The sequence below is a fragment of the Sciurus carolinensis genome, chromosome 5 (assembly GCF_902686445.1).
Source record: "Sciurus carolinensis chromosome 5, mSciCar1.2, whole genome shotgun sequence".
NCBI lineage: Eukaryota > Metazoa > Chordata > Mammalia > Rodentia > Sciuridae > Sciurus > Sciurus carolinensis.
The window spans coordinates 82,095,855-82,119,703 of record NC_062217.1 but is presented as its reverse complement, the minus strand read 5'-3'; the positions used below and the strand labels follow the sequence as shown (position 1 = coordinate 82,119,703).

Genomic DNA, 23,849 nt, shown 5'->3' with positions numbered 1-23,849 from the left:
TACAGGTGGTTGGCGGGAGGAGGAGACGCGAAGTGAGTTGCTTGGACTCCTAGGGACTGCGTCTGAAACCAGGCGGCTGTCCGGAGGAGGAGGTGTGTGGCGGGTCTCTGGGTCTCAGAGCTATTGTACAGGGCTCCAGGAGGCGGCTCAGAGGAGGGGCCGCATAGCCAGGCGATTAGGTGCAGAGCAGGGTCCCAGAAGCTAGGCGGCTTCTTGCTGGAAGAGCCGCATAGAGACACGCCTAGGGGCAGAGCGAAGTTTCCAGGACTGCGGGCAAATTCTCTGAGGAGAGGCAGCCTAAGGAGACTCGCCTGCGAAGGGTGAGGCTCCCAGGCCCAGGAGGTAGGTCCGGGCCCCTGGGAACGTTGCAGAGGAAGACAGCCCAGCCCAGGCGGTAGTTGTAGATTGAGGGGAACCTCTAGGAGGGGAACTGACCAGCGAGACCTCCCCACCGGGTGAGTCTTCCCTGCCGGGTGAGGTTTTCCCACAGGGACAGTAAAACCAGAGACACAGGCACAAACAGGCCTTGCCTCAGCCCGCAGTCTAGTTCCCCTTTGGATAACCATTGGTCAACAAGTGAAGGCACCTCTGCCCACTAGCAGGGAATATACCCCACCTGAGGGTCACCGACCCTAGAGAGGCAGGTTCCTTGTGGAGCACCACATTATCAACTTCCTCCAAGACTCAGGCTACTGAAGGATAAGAGGGGATATACTAGCAATCTTCAGGGACATTATAAGTCGATAGAGGAAATCTGCAATATCTTAATGACCCACTGATTCCTGAACAATATGAGAAAACAAGGGAAGAAAATGCCCCAAACAAATCTAGATGTTACATCAATAAAATCCAACGACAGCATGGCAGAAGAAATGACAGAAAGGGAGTTCAGAATGTACATAATTAAAATGATTAGGGAAGCAAACAATGAGATGAAGGAGCAAATGCAGGCATTGAATGATCGCACCAATCGACAGTTAACAGAGCAAATACAGGAAGCAAAAGATCATTTCAATAAAGAGTTAGAGATATTGAAAAAAAAACAAACAGAAATCCTTGAAATGAAGGAAACAATAAACCAAATTAAGAACTCCATAGAAAGCATAACCAATAGGATAGAACACCTGGAAGACAGAACTTCAGATATTGAAGACAAAATATTTAACCTCGAAAACAAAGTTGAACAAACAGAGAAGACGGTAAGAAATCATGAACAGAATCTGCAAGAACTATGAGATATCATGAAAAGGCCAAATCTGAGAATTATTGGGATTGAGGAAGGCTTAGAGAAACAAACAAAGTAATGAACAATCTATTCAATGAAATAATATCAGATAATTTCCCAAATCCGAAGAATGAAATGGAAAATCAAGTTCAAGAGGCTTATAGAACTCCAAATACACAAAATTATAGCAGACCCACACCAAGGCACATTATGATGAAAATACCTAACATACAAAATAAAGACAGAATTTTAAAGGCTGTGAGAGAAAAGAACCAAATTACATTCAGGGGGAAACCAATACGGATATCAGCAGATTTTTCAATCCAGACCCTAAAAGCTAGAAGGGCATAGAACAACATTTTTCAAGCTCTGAAAGAAAATGGATGCCAACCAAGAATCTTATACCCAGCAAAACTTACCTTCAAATTTGATGATGAAATAAAATCATTCCATGATAAACAAAAGCTAAAAGAATTTACAAAAAGAAAGCCAGCATTACAGAACATTCTCAGCAAAATATTCCATGAGGAAGAGATAAAAAACAAAGAAGCAAACCAGCAAAGGGAGGAATTATCCTAAAGGAACTGTCAAATAAAGGAGGAACCAAGTTGTGTCAAAAAATAAATAAATAAATAAATAAAATTTTAAATATGAACCAAATGACCGGGAATACAAATCATATCTCAATAATAACCCTGAATGTTAATGGCCTGAATTCATCAATCAAAAGACATAGACTGGGAGACTGGATAAAAAAGAAAGATCCAACAATATGTTGCCTGCAAGAGACTCACTTCATAGAAAGAGACACCCATAGACTAAAGGTGAAAGGATGGGGAAAAACATACCATGCACATGGACTCAGTAAAAAGCTGGAGTATCCATCTTTATTTCAGATAATGTGGACTTCAAGCCAATGTTAGTCAGAAGGGATAAAGAAGGACATTTCATACTGCTTAAGGGAAGCATAAATCAGCAAGATATAACAATCACAAACATCTATGCCGCAAACAGTGACTCATCCATGTATGTCAAACAAATCCTTCTCAATTTTAGAAACCAAATAGACCATAACACAATAATACTAGGTGATTTTAACACGCCTCTCTCACCACTGGACAGATCGTCCAAACAAAAATTGAACAAAGAAACCATAGATCTCAATAACACAATCAATAATTTAGACTTAACAGACATTTATAGAATATACCGTCCAACCAAGAGCGAATACACTTTCTTCTCAGCAGCACATGGATCCTTCTCTAAAATAGACCATATATTATGCCACAAAGCTAATGTCAGCAAATACAAGAAGATAGAGACACTACATTGTATTCTATCAGATCATAATGGATTGAAGTTAGAAATCAATGAAAGAGTAAAAAACAGAAACTACTCCAACACCTGGAGATTAAACAATATGCTATTATATGATGAATGGATAACAGAAGATATTAGGAAGGAAATTAAAAAATTCTTAGAGGTAAATGAGAACAAAGAAACATCATATCAAAATCTCTGGGACACTATGAAAGCAGTACTTAGAGGAAAATTTATTTCATGGAGCGCATTTAATAAAAGAAGTAAAACTCAACAAATAAATGACCTAACACTACAGCTCAAGGCCCTAGAAAAAGAAGAACAGACCACCACCAAAGTAGTAGAAGACAGGAAATAGTTAAACTCAGAGCTGAAATCAACGAAATTGAAACAAAAGAAACAATACAAAAAATTGACAAAATAAATAGTTGGTTCTTCGAAAAAATAAACAAAATTGATAAACCTTTAGCCACACTAACAAAGAGAAGACGAGAGAAAACCCAAATCACTAAAATTTGGAATGAACAAGGAAATATCACAACAGACACGACAGAAATACAAAACATAATTAGAAGCTATTTTGAAAATCTATACTCCAACAAATTAGAAAATTTCAAAGACATCAATAGGTTTCTAGAGACATATGAATTGCCTAAACTGAACGAGGAGGACATACACAATTTAAATAGACCAATTTCAAGTAATGAAATAGAAGAAGTCATCAAAAGCCTACCAACAAAGAAAAGTCCAGGACCAGATGGGTTCTCAGCCGAGTTCTACAAAACCTTTAAAGAAGAGCTCATTCCAATACTTCTCAAAGTATTCCATAAAATAGAAGAGGAGGGAACCCTCCCAAACTCATTCTATGAAGCCAATATTACCCTGATACCTAAACCAGACAGAGACACATCAAGGAAAGAAAATTTCAGACCAATATCCTTAATGAACATTGATGCAAAAATTCTCAACAAAATTTTAGCAAATCGCATACAAAAACATATTAAAAAGATAGTGCACCATGATCAAGTGGGTTTCATCCCAGGGATGCAAGGTTGGTTCAATATCAGGAAATCAATAAATGTAATTCACCATATCAATAGACTTAAAGTCAAGAATCACATGATTATTTTGATACATGAATAAAAAGCCTTTGATAAAATACAGCACCCCTTCATGCTCAAAACACTAGAAAAAATAGGGATAGTGGGAACATTCCTTAACATTGTAAAGGCCATCTACGCTAAGCCCATGGCTAATATCATTCTAAATGGTGAAAAACTGAAAGCATTCCCCCTAAAAACTGGAACAAGGCAGGGATGCCCTCTTTCACCACTTCTTTTCAATATCGTCCTTGAAACTCTAGCCAGAGCAATTAGACAGACCAAAGAAATTAAAGGGATACGAATTGGAAAAGAAGAACTCAAACTATCCCTATTTGCTGATGATATGATTGAATACTTAGAGGAACCAGGAAATTCCACCAGAAAACTTTTAGAGCTCATTAGTGAATTCAGTAAAGTAGCGGGATATAAGATCAATGCACATAAATCTAAGGCATTTCTATACATGAGCGATGAATCTTCAGAAAGAGAAATTAGGAAAACTACCCCATTCACAATAGCTTCGAAAAAAATAAAGTATTTGGGAATCAATCTCACAAAAGAGGTGAAAGACCTCTACAATGAGAACTACAGAACACTAAAGAAAGAAATTAAAGGAAACCTTAGAAGATGGAAAGATCTCCCATGTTCTTGGATAGGAAGAATTAATATTGTCAAAATGGCCATACTACCAAAAGTTCTATACAGATTCAACGCAATTCCAATTAAAATCCCAATGATGTACCTTACAGAAATAGAGCAAGCAATTATGAAATTCATCTGGAAGAATAAAAAACCCAGAATAGCTAAAGCAATCCTTGGCAGAAAGAGTGAAGCAGGGGGTATTGCAATACCAGATCTTCAACTCTACTACAAAGCAATAGTAACAAAAACGGCATGGTATTGGTACCAAAATAGAAAGGTGGATCAATGGTACAGAATAGAGGACATGGACACAAATCCAAATAAATACAATTTTCTCATACTAGACAAAGGGGCCAAAATATGCAATGGAGAAAAGAGAGACTCTTCAACAAATGGTGCTGGGAGAATTAGAAATCCATATGCAACAGAATGAAACTAAACCCATATCTCTCACCATGCATGAAACTAAACTCAAAATGGATTAAGGATCTTGGAATCAGACCAGAGACCTTGCATCTTATAGAAGAAAAAGTAGGTCCAGAGCTTTAACATGTCGGCTTAGGACCAGACTTCCTCAACTCCCATAGCACAAGAAATAAAAGCAAGAATTAATAACTGGGATAGATTCAAACTAAAAAGCTTTCTCTCAGCAAAGGAAACTATCAGCAATGTGAAGAAAGAGTCTACAGAGTGGGAGAAAATCTTTGCCAGTCATACTTCAGATAGAGCGCTAATCTCCAGAATCTATAAAGAACTCAAAAAACTCTACACCAAGAATGCAAATAATCCAATTGACAAATGGGCTAAGGAAATGAACAGACACTTCACAGAAGATCTACAAGCAATCAACAAACATATTGAAAAATGTTCAACATGTCTAGTAATAAGAGAAATGCAAATCAAAACCACCCTAAGATTCCATCTCACCCCAATTAGAATGGCGATTATCAAGAACACAAGCAACAACAGGTGTTGCCGAGGATGTGGGGAGAAAGGTACACTCATACATTGCTGGTGGGGTTGCAAATTAGTGCAGCCACTCTGGAAAGCAGTGTGGAGACTCCTTAGAAAACTTGGAATGGAACCACCATTTGACCCAGCTATCCCACTCCTTGGCCTATACCCAAAGGACTTAAAATCAGCATATTACAGAGATACAGCCACATCAATGTTCATAGCTGCTCAGTCACAATAGCCAGATTGTGGAACCAACCTAGATGTCCTTCCATTGATGAATGGATAAAGAAACTGTGGTATATATATATATATATATATATACAATGGAATATCACTCAGCCATAAAGAATGATAAAATTATGGCATTTGCAGGCAAATGGATGAAACTGGAGAATATCATGCTAAGTGAGATAAGCCAATCTCAAAAAACCAAAGGACGAATGATATCGCTAATAAGTGGATGATGACACATAATGGGGGGTGGGAGGGGTTAGTGTTAGGGTTAGAATTAGGGTTAGGGAGGGGGGCAAGAATGGAGGAAGGAAGGATTGTATAGAGGGAAAAGAGTGGTGGGAGGGGTGAGGGGGAAGGGAAAAAAATAACAGAATGAATCAAACAACATTACCCTATGTAAATTTATGATTACACAAATGGTATGCCTTGACTCCATGTACCAACAGAGAAACAACATGTATCCCATTTGTTTACAATTAAAAAAAAAAAAGATAAAGGATAAAAAATTATTCATATATGTTAATATTACTATTTGTTAATCTAAAGTTGACATGTGAGATTAAAAGAATATAAGTAATCAAGAAAAGCCTGAGAAAGAAGTCTAAAAATTAAAACTATATATAACAAAGATCATTAACACACACATATGTAACCCACACTTATAGCTAAGATTAAGCACATTAATGTTTATATTATTTTACTTGAAATGATCTAATTAATGACAGAATCTAAAACAGAGAATAAAGGACATAAACTTAATATCATATCACTATTATGATTTTAATTAAGACCCAAATTTATTTGCAGAATTATGAGGGATCTGGTTCTACCACTACTGAGTTATGTAACCTTGAAAAAATTATTATCTGTAAAATGAGAACAAGGATAAAAGGCTGGTAAGGCTCCTTCTAGAATTAAAATAATCATTTACATGAATCTAGCATACTAATAGACTTCACTTCAGAGAGACAGCATTTTTAAGACAATAGTAGAAGAGAACAAGTTATTTTTTTGGCTGCCCCCTAAACTACTACCAATATTTGAAAAAACAGCTCTCTGCAGGAATGAACTACTGACATTGTTCAGGAATTACCCATCCATATTTCATTTATGTCTCTAGGAGATGGAATACATATAAAGAAGATATTAAGGCAGGTGAATAATGAGGAGGTGGAATGCATAATATAAGCAATAATTTTACAAGGCTCTATGAGGCAAAATTCCTGGCAGTTCTTATACAAGCATGAAGTGGGGAAGGGATCCAGTGCTTCCAAGGAATACAACTTCTCCAAGGTCAACAGCTTAGATAAGCACCTTAACTTGATACAATCATGTCAACTGGATGACCTTCCTGGGAAGATAAAGAATAGAGACAGAGAAAGAGAAGACAGCATGTGCTCTAAGGGGTGTACCCCAGAGTAAAATGGATCCCTGCACTGGGAGACAGAATCGACCTCTAATATTGGTTCTATTGCTTAGAAAAATAATAAAAGCAGCTACAATTTACTGAGCCACTGCTATACTTTAGGCACAGAAGCTTTTCCTATTTTCTCTCATTTAAGATTCACAAAGCCCTACATGATGACTAATGGTATACTCATTTTATGGGGGGTACTAAGCTTAAAGTCACACTATGGCAGACATTATGGGTCAGTTATTCCTCTCTACCTTCCTTATTGGCAATACCTAGCTCCCTAAGGAGATTTAAAATGCCAGAAATCTGTGTTCTCTGCCTTCTATGCAAGTAGCACTATCCAAGTGTTCCAATTTCCAAACAATCAGATGTTAGGGAAAGTCAGCAGGGAGCCAGCTGGAAAAACGTCCAGCTAAAGGGAGAGGAGAGTACTGAGGAGAGTCTCCCTTCTGCTTTGAAGGGTTTGGTGCCATTTTCAACCCTACAGTCAGTGACTTACAGTACAAGCACCCTGATATACTAGCCCAAGCAGTAAGCAATAGAGCTGGCATTTGAAACCAAAGTTCCCTGACTGCATTACCTAAGCTCTGTTAACTACTTTGAGATGCCTGTGTGATACTAAACAAATTATGCTTCCCTGAGCTTCTTCATTTATAAAATGGAGAGTTTAAAATCTGGCAGAGTCAATGTGGCACATAAACAAGCCCAAGTCTCTCCCTTTCAAGCACACAGACACAAAAAACTACACCTTATTTCTCTTTCTTACTTATGTCTCTTGTTTAGTGCTTATCACTATGCATTGCACTTATTTATCCTATTTATTATTTATCTCTCCCAACTAGAATGTGAGCTCCTTGAGGACAGAATTTATTTATCTGTTATGACTGGCTATTATTTCCAAAATACCTAGAATAGTAAAATAAAAAATATAGTAAGTGTTTAATAAATGTGTTAAACGAGTAAGTCTCGAGCATGTCCGACATGGGCAAGGGAAAGGGTTCCTATAGGAGGGATGGGTTGGCTGCAAAATAGAAGCTATAAAATGTATCAGGAATAACAACAGAAGACAGAATTATCTTAAAAGCAGGGGTATGGTCTGGTTCTAACAAAGAAGTCCAAGCTTGCTTTATTTGTAGAGGTACAGATCAAAAGGGGACCAGTAGGAGTTTCTTCAAGAAAAACAGGATAGGGGGTGAAGTTAAGCAAGTCATTTGCCTCTAATGGGTCATTCCCACATCCAGGGCTTGCATTTGAATTTTAGTAGTGAACCAATGCAGGAAAGCCACATGACTCAGGCAATCTCAAACCATTTTCCATAATTGTGATTTCCTGAGGCCAGATTTTCCTGTATAATAGTTCAACCAAGCTTGGTTCTCCTACAAGCCCATGGATGGCTCCCCACAAGTGAGTGAACAAATAAGGGGAAGAACAAAATAGTCATAACAAATATGGAGAACAAGCTGAGAAGATGTGCTGTACTAGATATCAAAACTTATTAAGAAGCAAGTCAATAAACCAGTGTAGTACTGGTACAGTTGTAGTCAATATTCCAAAAGAACAGAAGAATATACACATATATTCTCACATACACAGAAGCTTTTTTTTGGGGGGGGGGGTTGCTGGGGATCGAACCCAGGGCCTTGTGCTTACAAGGCAAGCACTCTACCGAATGAACTATCTCCCCAACCCTCAGAATCTTTATTTATGACTGTTCATTGTAAAGACAAAAAGAATGAAACAGTCAATAAATGATGCCAGCTGTTCATAAGAAAAAAGGAAAATGAATACCTATGTCATACCATACACCAGGGTATTTCCCAGATGTACTAACAACTTGTATGTAAAGCTTTTAGAAAAAATTATAGAAGACTCTTTATGACCATAAAAGAAAAAGTGAAAAAGTTATAGTATTAAAAATTGAAACTTTCATTAAAAGACATACATACAAAATCACACCAAAGACAAGCCCCAGGGCTAGGGAGATAGCTCAGTTGGTAAAGTGCTTGCTTTACAAGCACAAGACCCTGGGTTCGATCCCCAGCACAGCAAAAAAAAAAAAAAAAAAAAAAAAAAAAAAAAAAAAACAAGCCCCACAATGGGAAAAGCTAATGGTAATTCATGTATCTGACAAAGCATTAATATCCAGGACTCCTTTAAAATAAAAGACAAACAATCCAACAGAAAAAAAAGGCAACTCAAAGACCAAAATATTTGAAAAGGTAACTTTTTCTAATCTGCAACTTAACTGCACACCAGACAGGATATGCAAAAATCTTTGAGTTGACAATACCAATGCAGGATGCAGATAATGTGTAACACTATACTGAGAATAAATCAGAACAGCCATATTGAAGAGGTAACATTCTTAAATATGTGCTTATCCAAGAACCAGTAATACTACTCTTAGGTAAATATGCCAGGGAAACTCTGGCACATACAAAGGGAAGAAACACACACAAGATGTTTGTACAGTTGACCCTTCAACAACACAGGAGTTAGGGGCACTGAAACCTCAAAAGCCAGATATAACTTTTGACTCCTCCAAAACTTTACTAATAGCTTGCTGTTGACCAGAGCCTTACCTATAACATAAAATGTTGACTGACACATATTTGTATATTGTACATTACTTACAGTAAAAACATGAGAACCATGAAAGATCAATAATACAATGCTATTTCCTAGAAAGAAAAACACCAACTGTTTATGATCAGTGTCCCAGCGTTTTAAATGGATACTCACAACATTTGAGTTCACAGCAACAGGAGGTAGCTATGAAATTATTATAGTATTATAGTACACACTACCTTAATTTCATGCAGTTATGAGTTAATACTGAATTTTACATTTTTCTTAAATGCAAACTGTGCCATGTAAGGCCTTTAAGTGTTTGTAGGGTAAGTTTTGATAAGTGTTAACTTTTTGAAACAGAATTTGTGCAATTTTTTTTTCTTGGCAGTACTGGGGATTGAACTCAGGGCCACTCTACCACTGGGCAACAGCCACAGCCCTTTTTAATTTTTGTTTTCAGTCAGGATCAGGCTAAGTAGCCAAGTCTAACCTTGAATTTATAATCCTGCCTCCAGGGTTTATAATCCTGCCTCAGCCTCCTGAGATCTGTGCCACTGTGCCTGGAGAATCTGTGTATATTTTGTAGTAGTAAATGACACAGAATATTATCTACATATATTTTATGCATCCATGACACATCTAATTTTTCTTAATATTTATGCTACATAGTTTGTATGTTTACTCAAACTGTTACAAAAGAAGGAAGAATAGGCATATAAATAGACCTGTAAAGTTCCAACCCAACAGGTTGTTCAAGGGTCAACTGCATACTATATGCATATGTACATTTTCAAGTATATATCTTTTGAAAGTATACCTGCTACATATAAACATACTTGAAAATGTACATGCTTATGTAAGTACACATATACTACAAGGTTTATACTAACAAAACAAAATTAAATACCCTAATTGTAATATGGTATTAAAATACTGTGGAATATACCAAATAATTCATTTGATCTGTTAACATATACATATATTATTTAGATTTTTAAAAATTAAAAGGAACAAATAGATATTTTTAAACTATTATGGAGATAGTCTGGTATTCTACAGATATGAGAGATACATGATATCTATATACCTGATAAAGATATGGCACATAGGATGAAAACTGAAAAAATTTCTGGTTAAGTAACCAATGATTACAAATTATAATACAGGACTGGGGTTGTGGCTCAGTGGCATAATGCTTGCCTAGCATGTGTGAGGCACTGAGTTCAATTCTCAGCACTGCAAATAAATAAATAAATGTTCATTGACAACTAAAAAAATTTTTTTAATTATATCATATATATTCAAAATAACACAGTAATAGACCCAGTACATGGTTCTGCTATGGTCCTTCTTACCCAGGTTTCTTTTTGATGAGAGTCTATAAATAATAGATGTGTGGCCGTGAGATACAGTGTTCCTGTTAATGACTTGTTGCTGGTACTGAATCGATCAAGCAATTTTACTTGTTCAACCTGAAAAAGAAAAGGATGTTATTTTCATTTCAAAAAGTAGTATAAATAATTTTGTTGTTGTTGTTGTTGTTCCAAGGACCAATAAGCATCATTTTTGATTGTTTCCTCCCTCTTTCCAAAAACTACGAGTTCATTTAATACTCAATGTTAAGTTTCATTCATCTTTTGGAGGAACATACAAACCACAAACAACATAGGTATTATTTGGTTACAAATGTAACCAATAGGGAATAAGTTGGAAAAAACATTAACACTAATACTGACAGGAGTGTAGTATGAATAAGTGAAAACATTTTTCATAATTAAGGGTCTATTTTTACCTGAAATAGAAAAATCAATCAGGTAATAAGTATATAAAGTATTATCTAGAGTTCTAGAAGTAAACTAATAGGGAAATTAAGTCAGAAAACAATTAAATGTTGACAAACTCTAGCTTAGTCTGTTTTCCTCACCACCCCATACCAGAACAATGGTGGTTTTGTGTCCAGCTCTTAGTTTTTACTCAGACTGACATGTGTCCTTTCCTATATGGGTCTCCTCTCTTAGCTGAGTGTACAGCAGTCTTCAAGATTCACCAATAGTGATGCCCTGCCTCGTAACATGAACTCTTCTCAGAAAACTAATGTCTTAGTGATGTCTTAGCTTTGCATTCTTTATAGCTCTGAATTCCCTTGCACAGATTATGTCCTATGCTGCATCAGCCTCCTGCCTGCGCGCGTGCGCGCGCACGCACACACACACACACACACACACAGGTCACAGAGTGGAAAGTGGGATTAGGATTAGTCAGGAATTGTGCAGGAAACTACTGCTGCTTTGAAATTTAAAGTTATCTATCCTTATGGGGAAAAAAAGTAAAATAATCATTCAACTAAAAAATTTTAATTTACAGCTATGGCAGTAGGTTGTATATATTCCTTTAAATTGTGTAGGTCTTCAAAATCAGACAGCTAATCATTATCTCATTAATACATACATTCTTCTTTTCCCTTACCAACTAAAGAATATTCCCATTACAAAATTATTTATTTCCAAGGTAATCAATAACCATCACTTAAAAGGCTGATTAGCTTCTGCCTCTGTTCCTCACTTTTCAGAATTTTGTTTCCATGGAGAGTCTGCTTATAACAGCATTTGTTCAAATAAGTAAAAATTTAAACTTGAAGATAATGAATTTGTTTTGATGTAAAATTTTATTTGCATGGTTATGGCAATAAATTCAGTTTGAATATTCTCTGAAAACTTAGATATATGATCTAATTTATATAGCTCATGTCTGACAGTTGATTTGATATACAAAAACTGTCTGGTTATTATACACTGACATTTAAGAAAACAGGAAGATGTGCTAGGTCCTGGGTTTAATCCCCAGCAATGCAAAACATAAAGGAAGGCTTCCTACTAACCTGAATAAAGATTTCCTTTCTTTGAGGTCAATATTTATTTCATTGTTTAGGGACCATTTCTCCATAAAATATCTAACATCATTATACTTTCCATTGTGAATCAAAAACTTGGAACACATTTTAATACAAATGGGGTCAACAACTATATACTCTTCTCTAACTGTGCTAGACTTGGCTGGAAAGGGCACTTAGACAAACAATAGCAATTATAATTTCGCAACACAGCTCTCAACCTTACCTGCATAAGCAAGTAAAAAAAAGTGTTAAGAGCTCTATAAAAAAGGGAAATTATGAACAAACATGAAAATAATGATTATCATAAACTACTGACACGATTCAAGCTAACACGAGTGCCAAAATCATTTTTAGCCCTTCAAATAGCTATCCAACTTAGACAAAATAACAAAATATATTAGTGACTAGTTTTAACAGGGAGTTTATTAAAAATAAATAAAAATTTAAAAGGGAGTGTATTAATGAAACAGAAAAGTTTTATTTTAAAAAGAAGTACACGTGAGCCGGGTGCAGTGGTGCATGCCTGTAATCCTAGTGGCTAGGGAGGCTGAGGCAGGAGGATCACAAGTTCAAAGTCAGCCTCAGCAATTTAGCAAGGCCCTAAGCAACTTAGCAAGACCCTGTCTCAAAATTTAAAAAAATTAAAAAATTAAAAAGGGGATGGGGATGTGGCTCAGTGGTTGAGCACCTCCGGGTTCAATCCCTAATACAAACAAACAAACAAAAACCCACGTGCAGTTTTTAATTTTAAAAAAAAAATATTTCTCCAATCATAAGCCTAAAATGGAAGACAATTACACCACTTTTCACCTGGATTTTTTAACACTCTGTCTATCCCCTACTCACTACTATTTTCCCTCAATGATCCCTTCTCCATAGGAATGCTTCTCACTGTCAAGATTTTAGTCATTTATTAATGACACCCAAAACTGTATGTCAAACTGACCTCTCCTGAGTTTATACTGTCTGCTACACATGTAATAGCAATTCCTGACATTATTGAGAGCTTATTATGTGCCCAGGTCCATAATAAGTGTTTAACATGCATTATGTCTTTTCTTTTTCACAAATTCTATGTGGTAGGTACCATTACTACCCCCATTCAGCTAGCAGAAGCTAGGAAGTGGGATAGCAATTATAACCTTGTGTGGTCTGATTCCTGAGCTGGAATGCCTTTCCTGGTGCTATACCACCTCCACCTAGATATTCTCAGAGTCATATTAAACATACTAAAAACAGAACTGATTTCCACTCTTACCCCTCACAAATATGATCCTAATTCTGTGTTTGAGTGTGAGTTAATGTAACTCCTCCTCAAGTCACCCACAATGGAAATCTGGAAAACACCCTGAGTTCTTGATTCATGATATTTGCTAGTTCCTACGAATTTTGTCACCTAAATATTTCAAAATCAGCTCCTTCTACTACTATTAAAATAACTGCTAAGTTAGAATGAAAGCATCTATTCATAGGTCTGTCTGCCCCACTAAAAACCATAATATATTACAAGGTGAAGACTGTCTCTTATTTCTGAATATCTCTTAATGTTTGACAGAGTAAATGTTGAACCAAGTTGAACTGCCTCGGAGAAAATATTTCTCAAAGGGAAAAAAAATGGAAGGTGCCCACAATCCAAGTGATTCCCATTATTGAAGTCATTCATGGTATTCATTAAATAGGATTTTTCTTTATCCCACTGTACTATTCCTTATTTCTCTCAGATACCATTTCACTGTACAGTGGATGAACAGCAGATATTAATTCATGAATAAATAAGCAAAAAATGCTTAAAAAGTAGAAAAACTTTTAGTAGGACACAGTTAATATTCAGCTTGTTTCATCTACATATTTATTTATTTTGGCTATACACCTTTGGACTTTAAATTCTCTATTTCTAACCTATCACCCAATCAGGGAAAAATCACTCTTTCTTTAAAATTGTATAGTACAATTATATAGTACAGACTTGTTTTCTACTAGATCTTTATCAAGATGGGAAATTCAGACAGAAAATACTCTTTCCAAAACTCTAACCTTATTTCCTGACTCCCCCTAGTATTACATTCAATATTATCTGAAATTCCCTTTGTTAGACCCATTTGTTAATTTTGGTTCACTATATTCAAGAGTCAAACCTCATCTGAATCATCTCTAAAACTTTGTGCAAGTGGAAATTCCAAGCCTCATCTCACTTGAACTCCATTCAGTCATGTGAGAAGATAGAGACCAAGATTCTGTATTTAAAAAGTTCACTCACTCATTCTTTTTTCACAATACTGGGGATGGAACCCAGGAGTACTTGTCACTGAGTTATATCTCAACCTCATTTTTTAATTCATGAAGTGGTCTTACTAAGTTGCTGAGACTGGTTTCAAACTTATAATCCTCCTGCCTCAGCCTTCTAGGCAGCTGGGGTTATAGGCAAGCATCACTGTGCCCAGCTGTCACTTGCTCAATCTTTTTTTTGTTTGTTTGTTTTGGCGGTGCTGGGGATTGAACCCAGGGCCTTGTGCTTGTGAGGCAAGCACTCTACCAACTGAGCTATATCCCCAACCCACCTGCTCATTCTTATAGAACTGATTTTTCCCTTTAATTCCAAATTAATCCCTCATGCTCTGAATTCACATGAGCTAGCTTCCCTCTCTAGGTTCTTTTTCCAAATATTTAAGGCTCTGACATGTCTAGTTCTCCCACTTTTTAAAGGAGTTTAATACTCTGACCCTTTAAAACAACTGCATTACACACACATATACTCACATCCATAATATCAGTAATATCAGTGTGTGTAATATCAGTAAAGAGAGTTTACTAATTCACTCAACAAAAATTTACTGGCTATTAACTAAAGGACTTGTCTGGATCTCATGCTCTCATCTGTAAAATAAGGGCAATAATCTCTTCCCCAGAGGGGTAATAAGGTTGGATAATAAATGTCAGATATTTTACTCTTGCTTGCCTGATAAATATAAGCAATAAAATGCCAAAGAAGTATCTGCAAAAATTACTACAGTTAGTAACCTGGTATGGTAGGTTGTACTATTTATTCAGTTAGGTTCAAAAGGAGGAATGAAGGATATGTATGAGTTTAAAAAGCAAATTCAATATTCCAATGTGCTCTATAGCTGGAAAAAACTACTATTTCCCTAATACAAACTGTTGAAAGCAAGAATCAACAATACTTCCTTCACTAATAGGAATACAGAGAAAATACAGAATTCTCAATAGAAGAGATAAAGCATTTATATTTCAATACAGGAGGAATAGCATTTTGCCTGATGAGAGAAACATATTAATGTAGAGTCTGTGCTGTGGATAAAAGGATACAAATAGAGGTTGTTAAGCACTGTAATACATGACAGATATGGTTCTGAAAATCATTCCAGGATCACTGTGGAGAAAATGCTGGATTGGGTAGGGGTAACCAGGTAAGAGATTAATGAAGCAATCCAGGGGTGGGTAGGAGAAATATTAAGGTCTGGAGTAAGCTGTGACAAGAGAAGAAACCTGTCTCAGACTAATAATGTAACAAATGTGAAAAGGAAGAAAAGAGAAATAAAGATCTTTTAAAGATTTTAAGCTTATCAGATTGGTTACCATTCACCAAGATCAAGCATAAAGAAGGAAAAGTCTGAGGGAAAAGTATCTGAATATAATAAACTGAGGATTATTTATTACCTTACTAAATGCAAAATCAAATTCAAATCAAGAAAATAGCAGAAATTCATTACACATAACTGCTTCAGTAGAGCAATAGGCAAATGGATGTAACAGGTAATAAAATTAATCTGAAATTATTCCAAAACATTTATTCAGTATTTAAAGTTCTGGAGAAAATAAGTTTCTGAGAAAATACACTGATTATTCTGCTATTTGCTGCAAACCCTCCCCCAAAAGAGAGAAATTGGATCTTTTCTGTTACTAAAATATCAGTATACAAATTTCAGCCTATAGATTTAGTCAATTCTTAAAAGCAACTGCTTCTTTTATATTTCTTCTTATCACCAAAGAATGAAATGGAGCTCCTGGGGTCTGAATTAGAACAAGATATATTTCCATGCTAGTGTAATTAAATCAAGATGGATTCTACTCTCATGCATAACTAAAAAAGAACCAATTAAAAAAAAAAAGAAAAAAATGTACTTTACAGATGTGGCTGTAGATTTCCCCCAGGCTTTTCTTAGAAATGTTTAAAGGCAGATATTAGGAAGCAACTACAACTCCTTCAGGTCACCATTGCCAGGCACTACAAAAATAGTGTTAGGATCCTTAAAAAGGCAAAAAGTAAATGGGGAAGGGATAAAAAACTTTTATCCCTGTTGAGAAAAGACTTTTGAGAAAAGAATAAATGAAGAAAAATGGGACAAGAAGAAAGGAACTGGAAGGTGTGGTTACTTTGGTGAGGGATAATAAATGCCAACACACATTACTTTAAGGACCATTTAGTTCAAACTATGTAGGCTTCACTGAAAGGTAACTACTGAATGGTTTATATATGAAGTTCAAATTTCAGCTGTTTACAAAGTTGGAAATAGACATGGAATCACACATTCACAAAATAACATCAGAAATTCAGATACCTGGTTATCTCTACTGGGACAGGAAGGGATCCATGGCCTTCTTTAACTTCTCTGATCAACAGCTGCTAACTCTACAACTACATGACAGTATGTGTAGTGAATTCCAGGCAGAAAATACACCATCACAACTTCTGTGGCTTGTTATGTTTCCTCCCTATTGCCAGAACACTCACTTGGAACCTACAGAATCATTATTTCACGTGGACATCCTATAACAATTAGCTATCAAAAAGGAAGTGTAGCTGGAAGTGGCAAAACATGCCTGCAATTCTAGGGACTTGGAAGGCTGAAGCAGAAGGATTACAAGTTCAAGGCCAGCCTGAGCTACTTAATAAGACCCTGTGTCCAAACAAAAAATAAAAAGGTCCAGGGATGTAGTTCAATGATACAGTGCCCCTGGGTTCAGCCTGGGTACAATCCCCAGTACCAAAAAAGAAAGAAAGAAAAGAGTACATCATGAAGTAGATGTTAAGTGGAAGGCAGAGATTATCTTTTTTTTCAAACATGTATCCCCAGTTCTTAGAACAATGTCTGACTGAATAAATTAGCAATGAAATAGTTATGAACTTGAGAGAGAAAAATGTAACCTCAAATCACAGAGCCAGTGGGAAATTTTCTATCTTATGCTGCTTTTCTGCAATGTTAAACACAGCTGACACTCCATCAATGGCTTTCTAACTCAAAGAAGTAAGATTTTTAGCATACTACAGTGATGCAGCCACATCAATGTTTATAGCAGCTCAATTCACAATAGCTAGATTGCAGAATCAACCTATCCATTATGAATAGATGAATGGATAAAGAAACTGTGGAATGTATACACAGTGGAATATTACTCAGCCATAATAAAGAATAAAATTATGGCATTTGCAGGTAAATGGATGGAGCTGGAGAATATCATGCTAAGCGAGATAAGCCAATCCCAAAAAACCAAAGGCCAAATGTTTTCTCTGATAAGTGGATGCTGAAACATAACGGGGTGGGAGGATAAGGGAAGAATGGAGAAACTTTGGATTGTGCAGAGGGAAATGAGGGGAGAGGAAAAGTTGGGAAAGATGGTAGAAACACAGACTTTATTACCCTCTGTACAAATATGAATGTACCAATGGTGTGGCTCTACATTGTGTACAACCAGAGAAGTGAAAAGTTGTACTCCATTTGTATACAATGAATCAAAATGCATTCTGCTATCATGTATAACTAAATAGAACAAATAATTTTTAAAAGTAAGATTTTAAATTGGCCTTCAAAGATCTACAGTAATTTGCCCCTGTCCTCCAACTTCAATCTTCTACTCAGCTCTTCCTCACTTACTGTGCTAGGTGGTTCTTAGCATCAAGTATGCCTTACAAAAGTTTTTTCTGTCCCTGCCGTTGGAACCCTCTCTCCCTTCCCTCAGATGAGGATGGCACATTCTCTTACCAGTTTCAGATCTGAACTACCCAATTGACAACCAATAGCCCTGTAACCCCACCTGGTATGCTCCAGCCCTTGCTCACTGTATTTTTATCTACAGCATTTACCACCATACCGCATATTATCTACTTGATTTATTTATTATGTCTTCTCCAACCAGAAAATATATTTTTATTAGGGCAGGACTCTTTGTCTGACTTTCTCATCACCATTTTCCTTGTACTTAGAACAGTGACTAGTCCAAGAAGGATGAAGAATTAAGAGCAGAGAAGGGCATGAAGAAGGAAATTAGAACAGGGAAGATGGCTCTCTTCCCATTTGCAACTCACCTCTTCCAATTTTAACTGTGCTACTCTTCTGCAGCTTGCCCCCTCTTAAGGGTTCCCAGGCCCTAACTTTCCCACTCTTCTCCACAGAGTCTCAACATATTCTTGTATACACTCATCCACAAGTGAAAAACTTTAATGATTACAGACAGCTCCCAAATCTGCTTGACTGGGTCGGACCTTTTTCCTAGCTCCAATCCCTCATAATCAGCTAGTTACTAGACAAAATCTTACCACTTAAGTTTTCTCACATTCATTCCCTCCTCTCCATTCCTACTCACACTGCCCTACCTTGACACTCAAATCTCTTGACTAGATAATTATTCTGTGTGGTAGGAGAGTGTAGTGGTTAAAAGAATAGGCCTGATATCAGAAGGACCTGAATTCAAGAACCCATCTCCAGCAATTTCTTAGCTAGCTAGTTCCCAGATAGCTATGTGAGTCAGTACAACTTATTTTATTTTGCCCAGTCTCTACAAACTTCAATTTTCTCACCTGTAAAATGGGTTAATGTTAGTGACAGTCAAAATAGCACACCACTTGGGAAAAAGTGTTCAAGTACTCCTCAAAACTTTTTGGCTCTTATTACAATAATTTAAATAATACTAGTTTTTCCTTGTTGGTTTTAGTTTTATTTCTCCTTCACTCTTTGAAACAGATATCATACATTTATATAAATCTACAAATATACATGTATGATCTCACATTCTAATGACAAAAAGAAGGATCAAGCTAAAGAACAAGTTGGGCGTTACTTGAGCCCTCATAGAATCATATTTTGGGGGACATTCAATTCTTTAACAAACCCTAGGAAGCAGTCTTTCAAAAACAGCTTATATCAATTACATGAATTATATCAAGCTTATATCAATTATATCAAGTTCTGTTCACAGGCAGCATAGTATCATATCAAAATCAATATACAGTGTTAGCCAAATTACTGGAGCCTAGCAGGCAAAGGAGAAAGACAGCATAAAGAAGAACTGCCTTTACATATTTTTCATTATTTCTTAGCAGAACCACCTCATAATGGCAAAATTAGAGCTCAAAGATATAGGCAGTAGCTACAGTGTTCCTAAGTATAACTTGGAAATGCACTTTCAGAAATTCAAATTCAGGGACTTAACATATGTACTGACCCTATAAAATCAGTAAACTAAATGTGACCAAAATAGGATGATATATCTGTTACTGAGAAAGCCATTTAATTAGTACTCAGCTAAAATACTAATCTCTAGTTAGTGGTCCAGAAAACAAAGACTCTAAACAATAACATATGGGGTTTGGATTGTGGCTCAGTGGAAGAGCACTTGCTTAGCATATGTGAGGCACTGGTTTTGATTCTCAGCACCACATACAAATAAATAAATAAAGGTTCATCAACAACTAACAAAAGTATAAATAAAAATAATAATAATATATAAGTATTACTTATGACAAGAATAGGTCTGGGAAAGAAAACTTTCCGAATTATCTGTATTTATTTCTAAATTAATACAAATTTAACAATCGGCTTAAGACTAAAGAGACAATGAAAAAAGCATACCGTCTTTGGAGTTAGACAAACTTTAATCTAAAACTAACTACTCCTCATAAGCTAATTGGGCAGATTATGCAAACTCTAAGCCTATTTCTTCCTCATCTGTAAATGGAGATAATGAAATCCAATGGACAGGATTTTACAGCTATCCAAACAAAATGAATCACCAAGTAGTCATACAGTACCACGGTTAATTCTTCGTTAAACTGACTAAACTATATAAGGTTCAAAAAAAGCTAATAAACCTAGCATAATCAATTTTTCATTTTGAAATACTTACAATTATCTTTGCAGCAAATTAACTATGTCCAGGTGAAGGTTATGCATAATGGAAAGAAAAAGCGGGCTATGTTCAAATCAATTTTTTAAGAAGTTTTTACAACAAGTTAATGATTTAAGAAAACATTAGTCTATACAATAGTTATCAGAATGTCTTAGGAGGTCCACATCTAACTTGCTGTTGTATGCCCAGTGGTCTGTGCAGTGCCTGACACAAAATAGGTGCCTAACAAGTATTTGTTTAATTGCAGTCTACCTACACCCACTTAAGCAATACTATTTAGTCTAATGCTATAAAATGGCACATGTAATAAAGGAACACATGAGAAGTAATTTTAATAGAAAATTAAAAATCTCTTAATACTTAAAAAGGCATAAAGGGGCCTTAGTAAACTACCAGTAGAGTGAAAAAATGAAACTAAATCATTTTACCCCTGTGAAAAAATAAAATTAAATCAGAACATAAATTGGAGAATGTTCCATTAACTGGTAAAAAGGAACATGAGGCTCAACCGAGGTCACTAGTGACAATCTTCACAGAGATAATAAGACTGGTTATAGCTTTATGAGTAAAAACAGATATATATTCATCATAAATTGAAGGGGGAAAGACTTAACATAATGAAAGGGTTCTGAAGATTTTCCAACAGTGTTTACTCTTATCATTCACTTAGGAGCAGAGTTTTAGTTGATTAGACTCAATTCATTCTGACTGGTTTTCTACTGTGTACTATGCACTGTGGTAAGCATCTGAAACATGCAAAGATGAGGTTCAAACTGGTGTAGAAAGAAGTCATGTGCCAAAAGCCCCTACATTAGCTGACATCTGGAACATCTAGATGTCTTGACATCTACAGGACAAGACTCTGATCCCATGACTACTCTAATCCTCTTTCCACCTTTGCATCTCTTTAAACTTGGTTATTTACCCACTCACCCTTCTATTTTCAAACTTCAACTGCCAGCAACTTGAATTTTTTAGCTACTTTATCTTTCTACTCTTTAAATTTTTTTTAAAAAAATCAATGTGCATCTTATAAAGGACTGTGAAACACTTTAAAGACAGATCTCAAATTCTCTTTGTAACAGGGATGATAACATAGGTCTGCTTCTTCCTAAATGAGCTGTAACTTTTTAAGATGAGCAGCAACTGACTGATGGTTTCTGCTCTGGCAAATACAGAGTCAGCTTTCACAAAAGGTCCTTTTAACAAATAAATAAATAAATAAAGATTATGAAGGAAAAACAAAAAAGTCCTTCTCCTGAATGATGGACTGCTAGTGATCTTGTTCCTCAGTTCTGACCTCAGCATTTTACCCCCTCCAGAAGATGAAGTTTGCTTTAAATGTTGAAAAAATAACTTAGTAATAGTCTGATGTCATTTCCTTCCAGTTTTACTCTTATAACAGAATCATAAAAACTTATTAATGCACAAATCTCTCGCAAATAAAAACTGAATACAGGATTTAATAAATAATAATCTCAACTGAAGAAAGTTCCAACCGACCTTTTGAAATACAACACTTTCCCCTTATGTATAACTCCTCTGTTAAACTGACTATTGACCCTAAGAACAATGCCTAAAGTTTGAAGCACAGATACAAAAATACGGGAGACCGAGAAAGAAAGTAATACGGAACACAGTGCTGATTTGGACTCCTCTAAAATATGCATCATGAATCTGTGACACGGGACAATGAAACGTAAGGGCTACCTTACACCGCATAGTAATATTAATTTGGGAACCCACCAGTTATTCGGTATGTAAGGGGGAGAACGGCTGAATAACCCAAAGTTAAAGTAGCCCCAATTTTGCCCTAGAAATGTGTAGAGCTAAGGGGGGCGGCAAACAATTTTCCAGGACTTATCCCCCGCAGCACCCCGAGCTCCTGAGTGACCGTGCCTCCATAGGTACAGACCTCCACGAAGGGCCCCCTTAGCCAAAAATGACCCTGCAGTGCCAGTCCAGGCCCCGCCAAGTCCTCGGGCCCTACACAGGCCCCCGCCCCTCCCGTCCCCAGCCCTGCTGGGGCCAGCAGAGCCTTCGTCGCCTCCCGCCTCCGCTAGGTGGGACCTAGAGTGGCTAATGGCTTTCCCGCGCCCGGCTACCTTGGTCGTACGGATGTGCTCCATCCTGAAGAGACGTCTGTTGGCAGCCGGCGTCACAGGCGTACCATGCAGCGAAAGGAACCGGGAGCCGAAAGCGACTCTGAGCCAGCGGGAACTCCTTCAACCGGCCAGCGCCTACATCCGTCAGGCCGCCCCCGAGAGCGTCAACTGCGCAGGCGCAGTCGGCGAGCGCCGTCTCCTAGAAACACTTCCCCAAACTCGGAGGCCGCCGAGAGGGCACAGCGGGATGGGTAGAGCGTCCACCCACAGAGAGCAGCAATCTAGGCCCATCTCGGCAGTCCGCTGATTCCACAGCGCCCTCCGATGGTGAATGACTGATATAACTCGCCAACCCTTCAGGGGCAGTCCTTTGTCAACCGCAGCTAGACTAGAACCCGCAGTCTCTGTGCCCGGCGGTCAGAAGACTTCTCTGTTTAAGAATGAATCCTGTGTAAAGGGCACTTGGGGGGTGAGGTCGAGACTGGATGTCTCTGAAGTTCTTTACCATACCAGTGGACAGTTTCAGATTTAGATAAGAAATAAATTTAGTACAGCTTTATTTAAAACAATTATATTCTCTAGTACTACAGGATTCATTTATAAAATATGGTGCATTCATTCAATGTTAGAGCATTACATAACAAAAATACTGATGATGTATTACTGAATGAGGGGAAAAAGGTAGGCTATAGTACAGTAGATTCAAAGGGACATGTTTTATAATTTTTAGGTTAAGTAAAAAGTTTACATTTCTAGATGGCAGAATTAGAGGTGATTTTGTAATTCCTTTAATCCAGTAGTTCGCATGGAGCATTTTCTCATTTTCTCCCCAGGATCTCTGGTGAGATCTGGAGATATTTTTGGTTGTCCTGGCTATGGATAAGGGAAAATGCTACTGACATCTAGTGGGTCGGGATCAGATTTACTGCTGAACATCCTACCATGCCCCAGACCAGCCTACTCAACAGAGGTATCTGCCCAAAACGTCAGCAGTGCAGAGATAAAGAAGTCCTGCTCCATGTGTTCTGTACTGAAGTTTCACATTTGTAATTAGAAAATGTTATTATTATTTTTTTAAGGTTAGGAACGGGCTGGGGTGTAGCCAAATGGTAGAAAAATGTGCCTATCCTGTATGAAGCCCTTGTTCAATTTCCCAGCCTCAAAAAGTAGGCGGGGGAACCATCTTTCTTACTGTAATTGGTAGGATAAATAACTAATATCTAATTGTTACTTTCTAAGTAAA

General features: G+C 36.9%; 1 protein-coding gene and 1 non-coding gene across 3 annotated transcripts in view; both read right to left on the bottom strand.

Moving 5' to 3' along the window:
- Mtmr6 (myotubularin related protein 6) overlaps window positions 1–22,787 on the bottom strand; it is a 43,333-nt gene extending 20,546 nt beyond the window's left edge. The window contains exons 1-2 of one of the 2 annotated variants that reach the window (XM_047553667.1): window positions 22,607–22,787; window positions 10,822–10,938 (exon numbers count right to left, since the gene is read on the bottom strand). In XM_047553667.1, coding sequence (XP_047409623.1) covers window positions 10,822–10,938; window positions 22,607–22,630 — 141 coding nt within the window. In that variant the 5' untranslated portion in view covers window positions 22,631–22,787. The remainder of the gene's footprint in view (window positions 1–10,821; window positions 10,939–22,606) is intronic. The other variant, XM_047553668.1, reaches the window with a different exon arrangement.
- Trnav-cac (transfer RNA valine (anticodon CAC)) lies at window positions 14,838–14,910 on the bottom strand. The gene has a single exon. It is a non-coding gene; the product is annotated as a tRNA-Val (tRNA).
- Window positions 22,788–23,849: the final 1,062 nt, after the last annotated feature.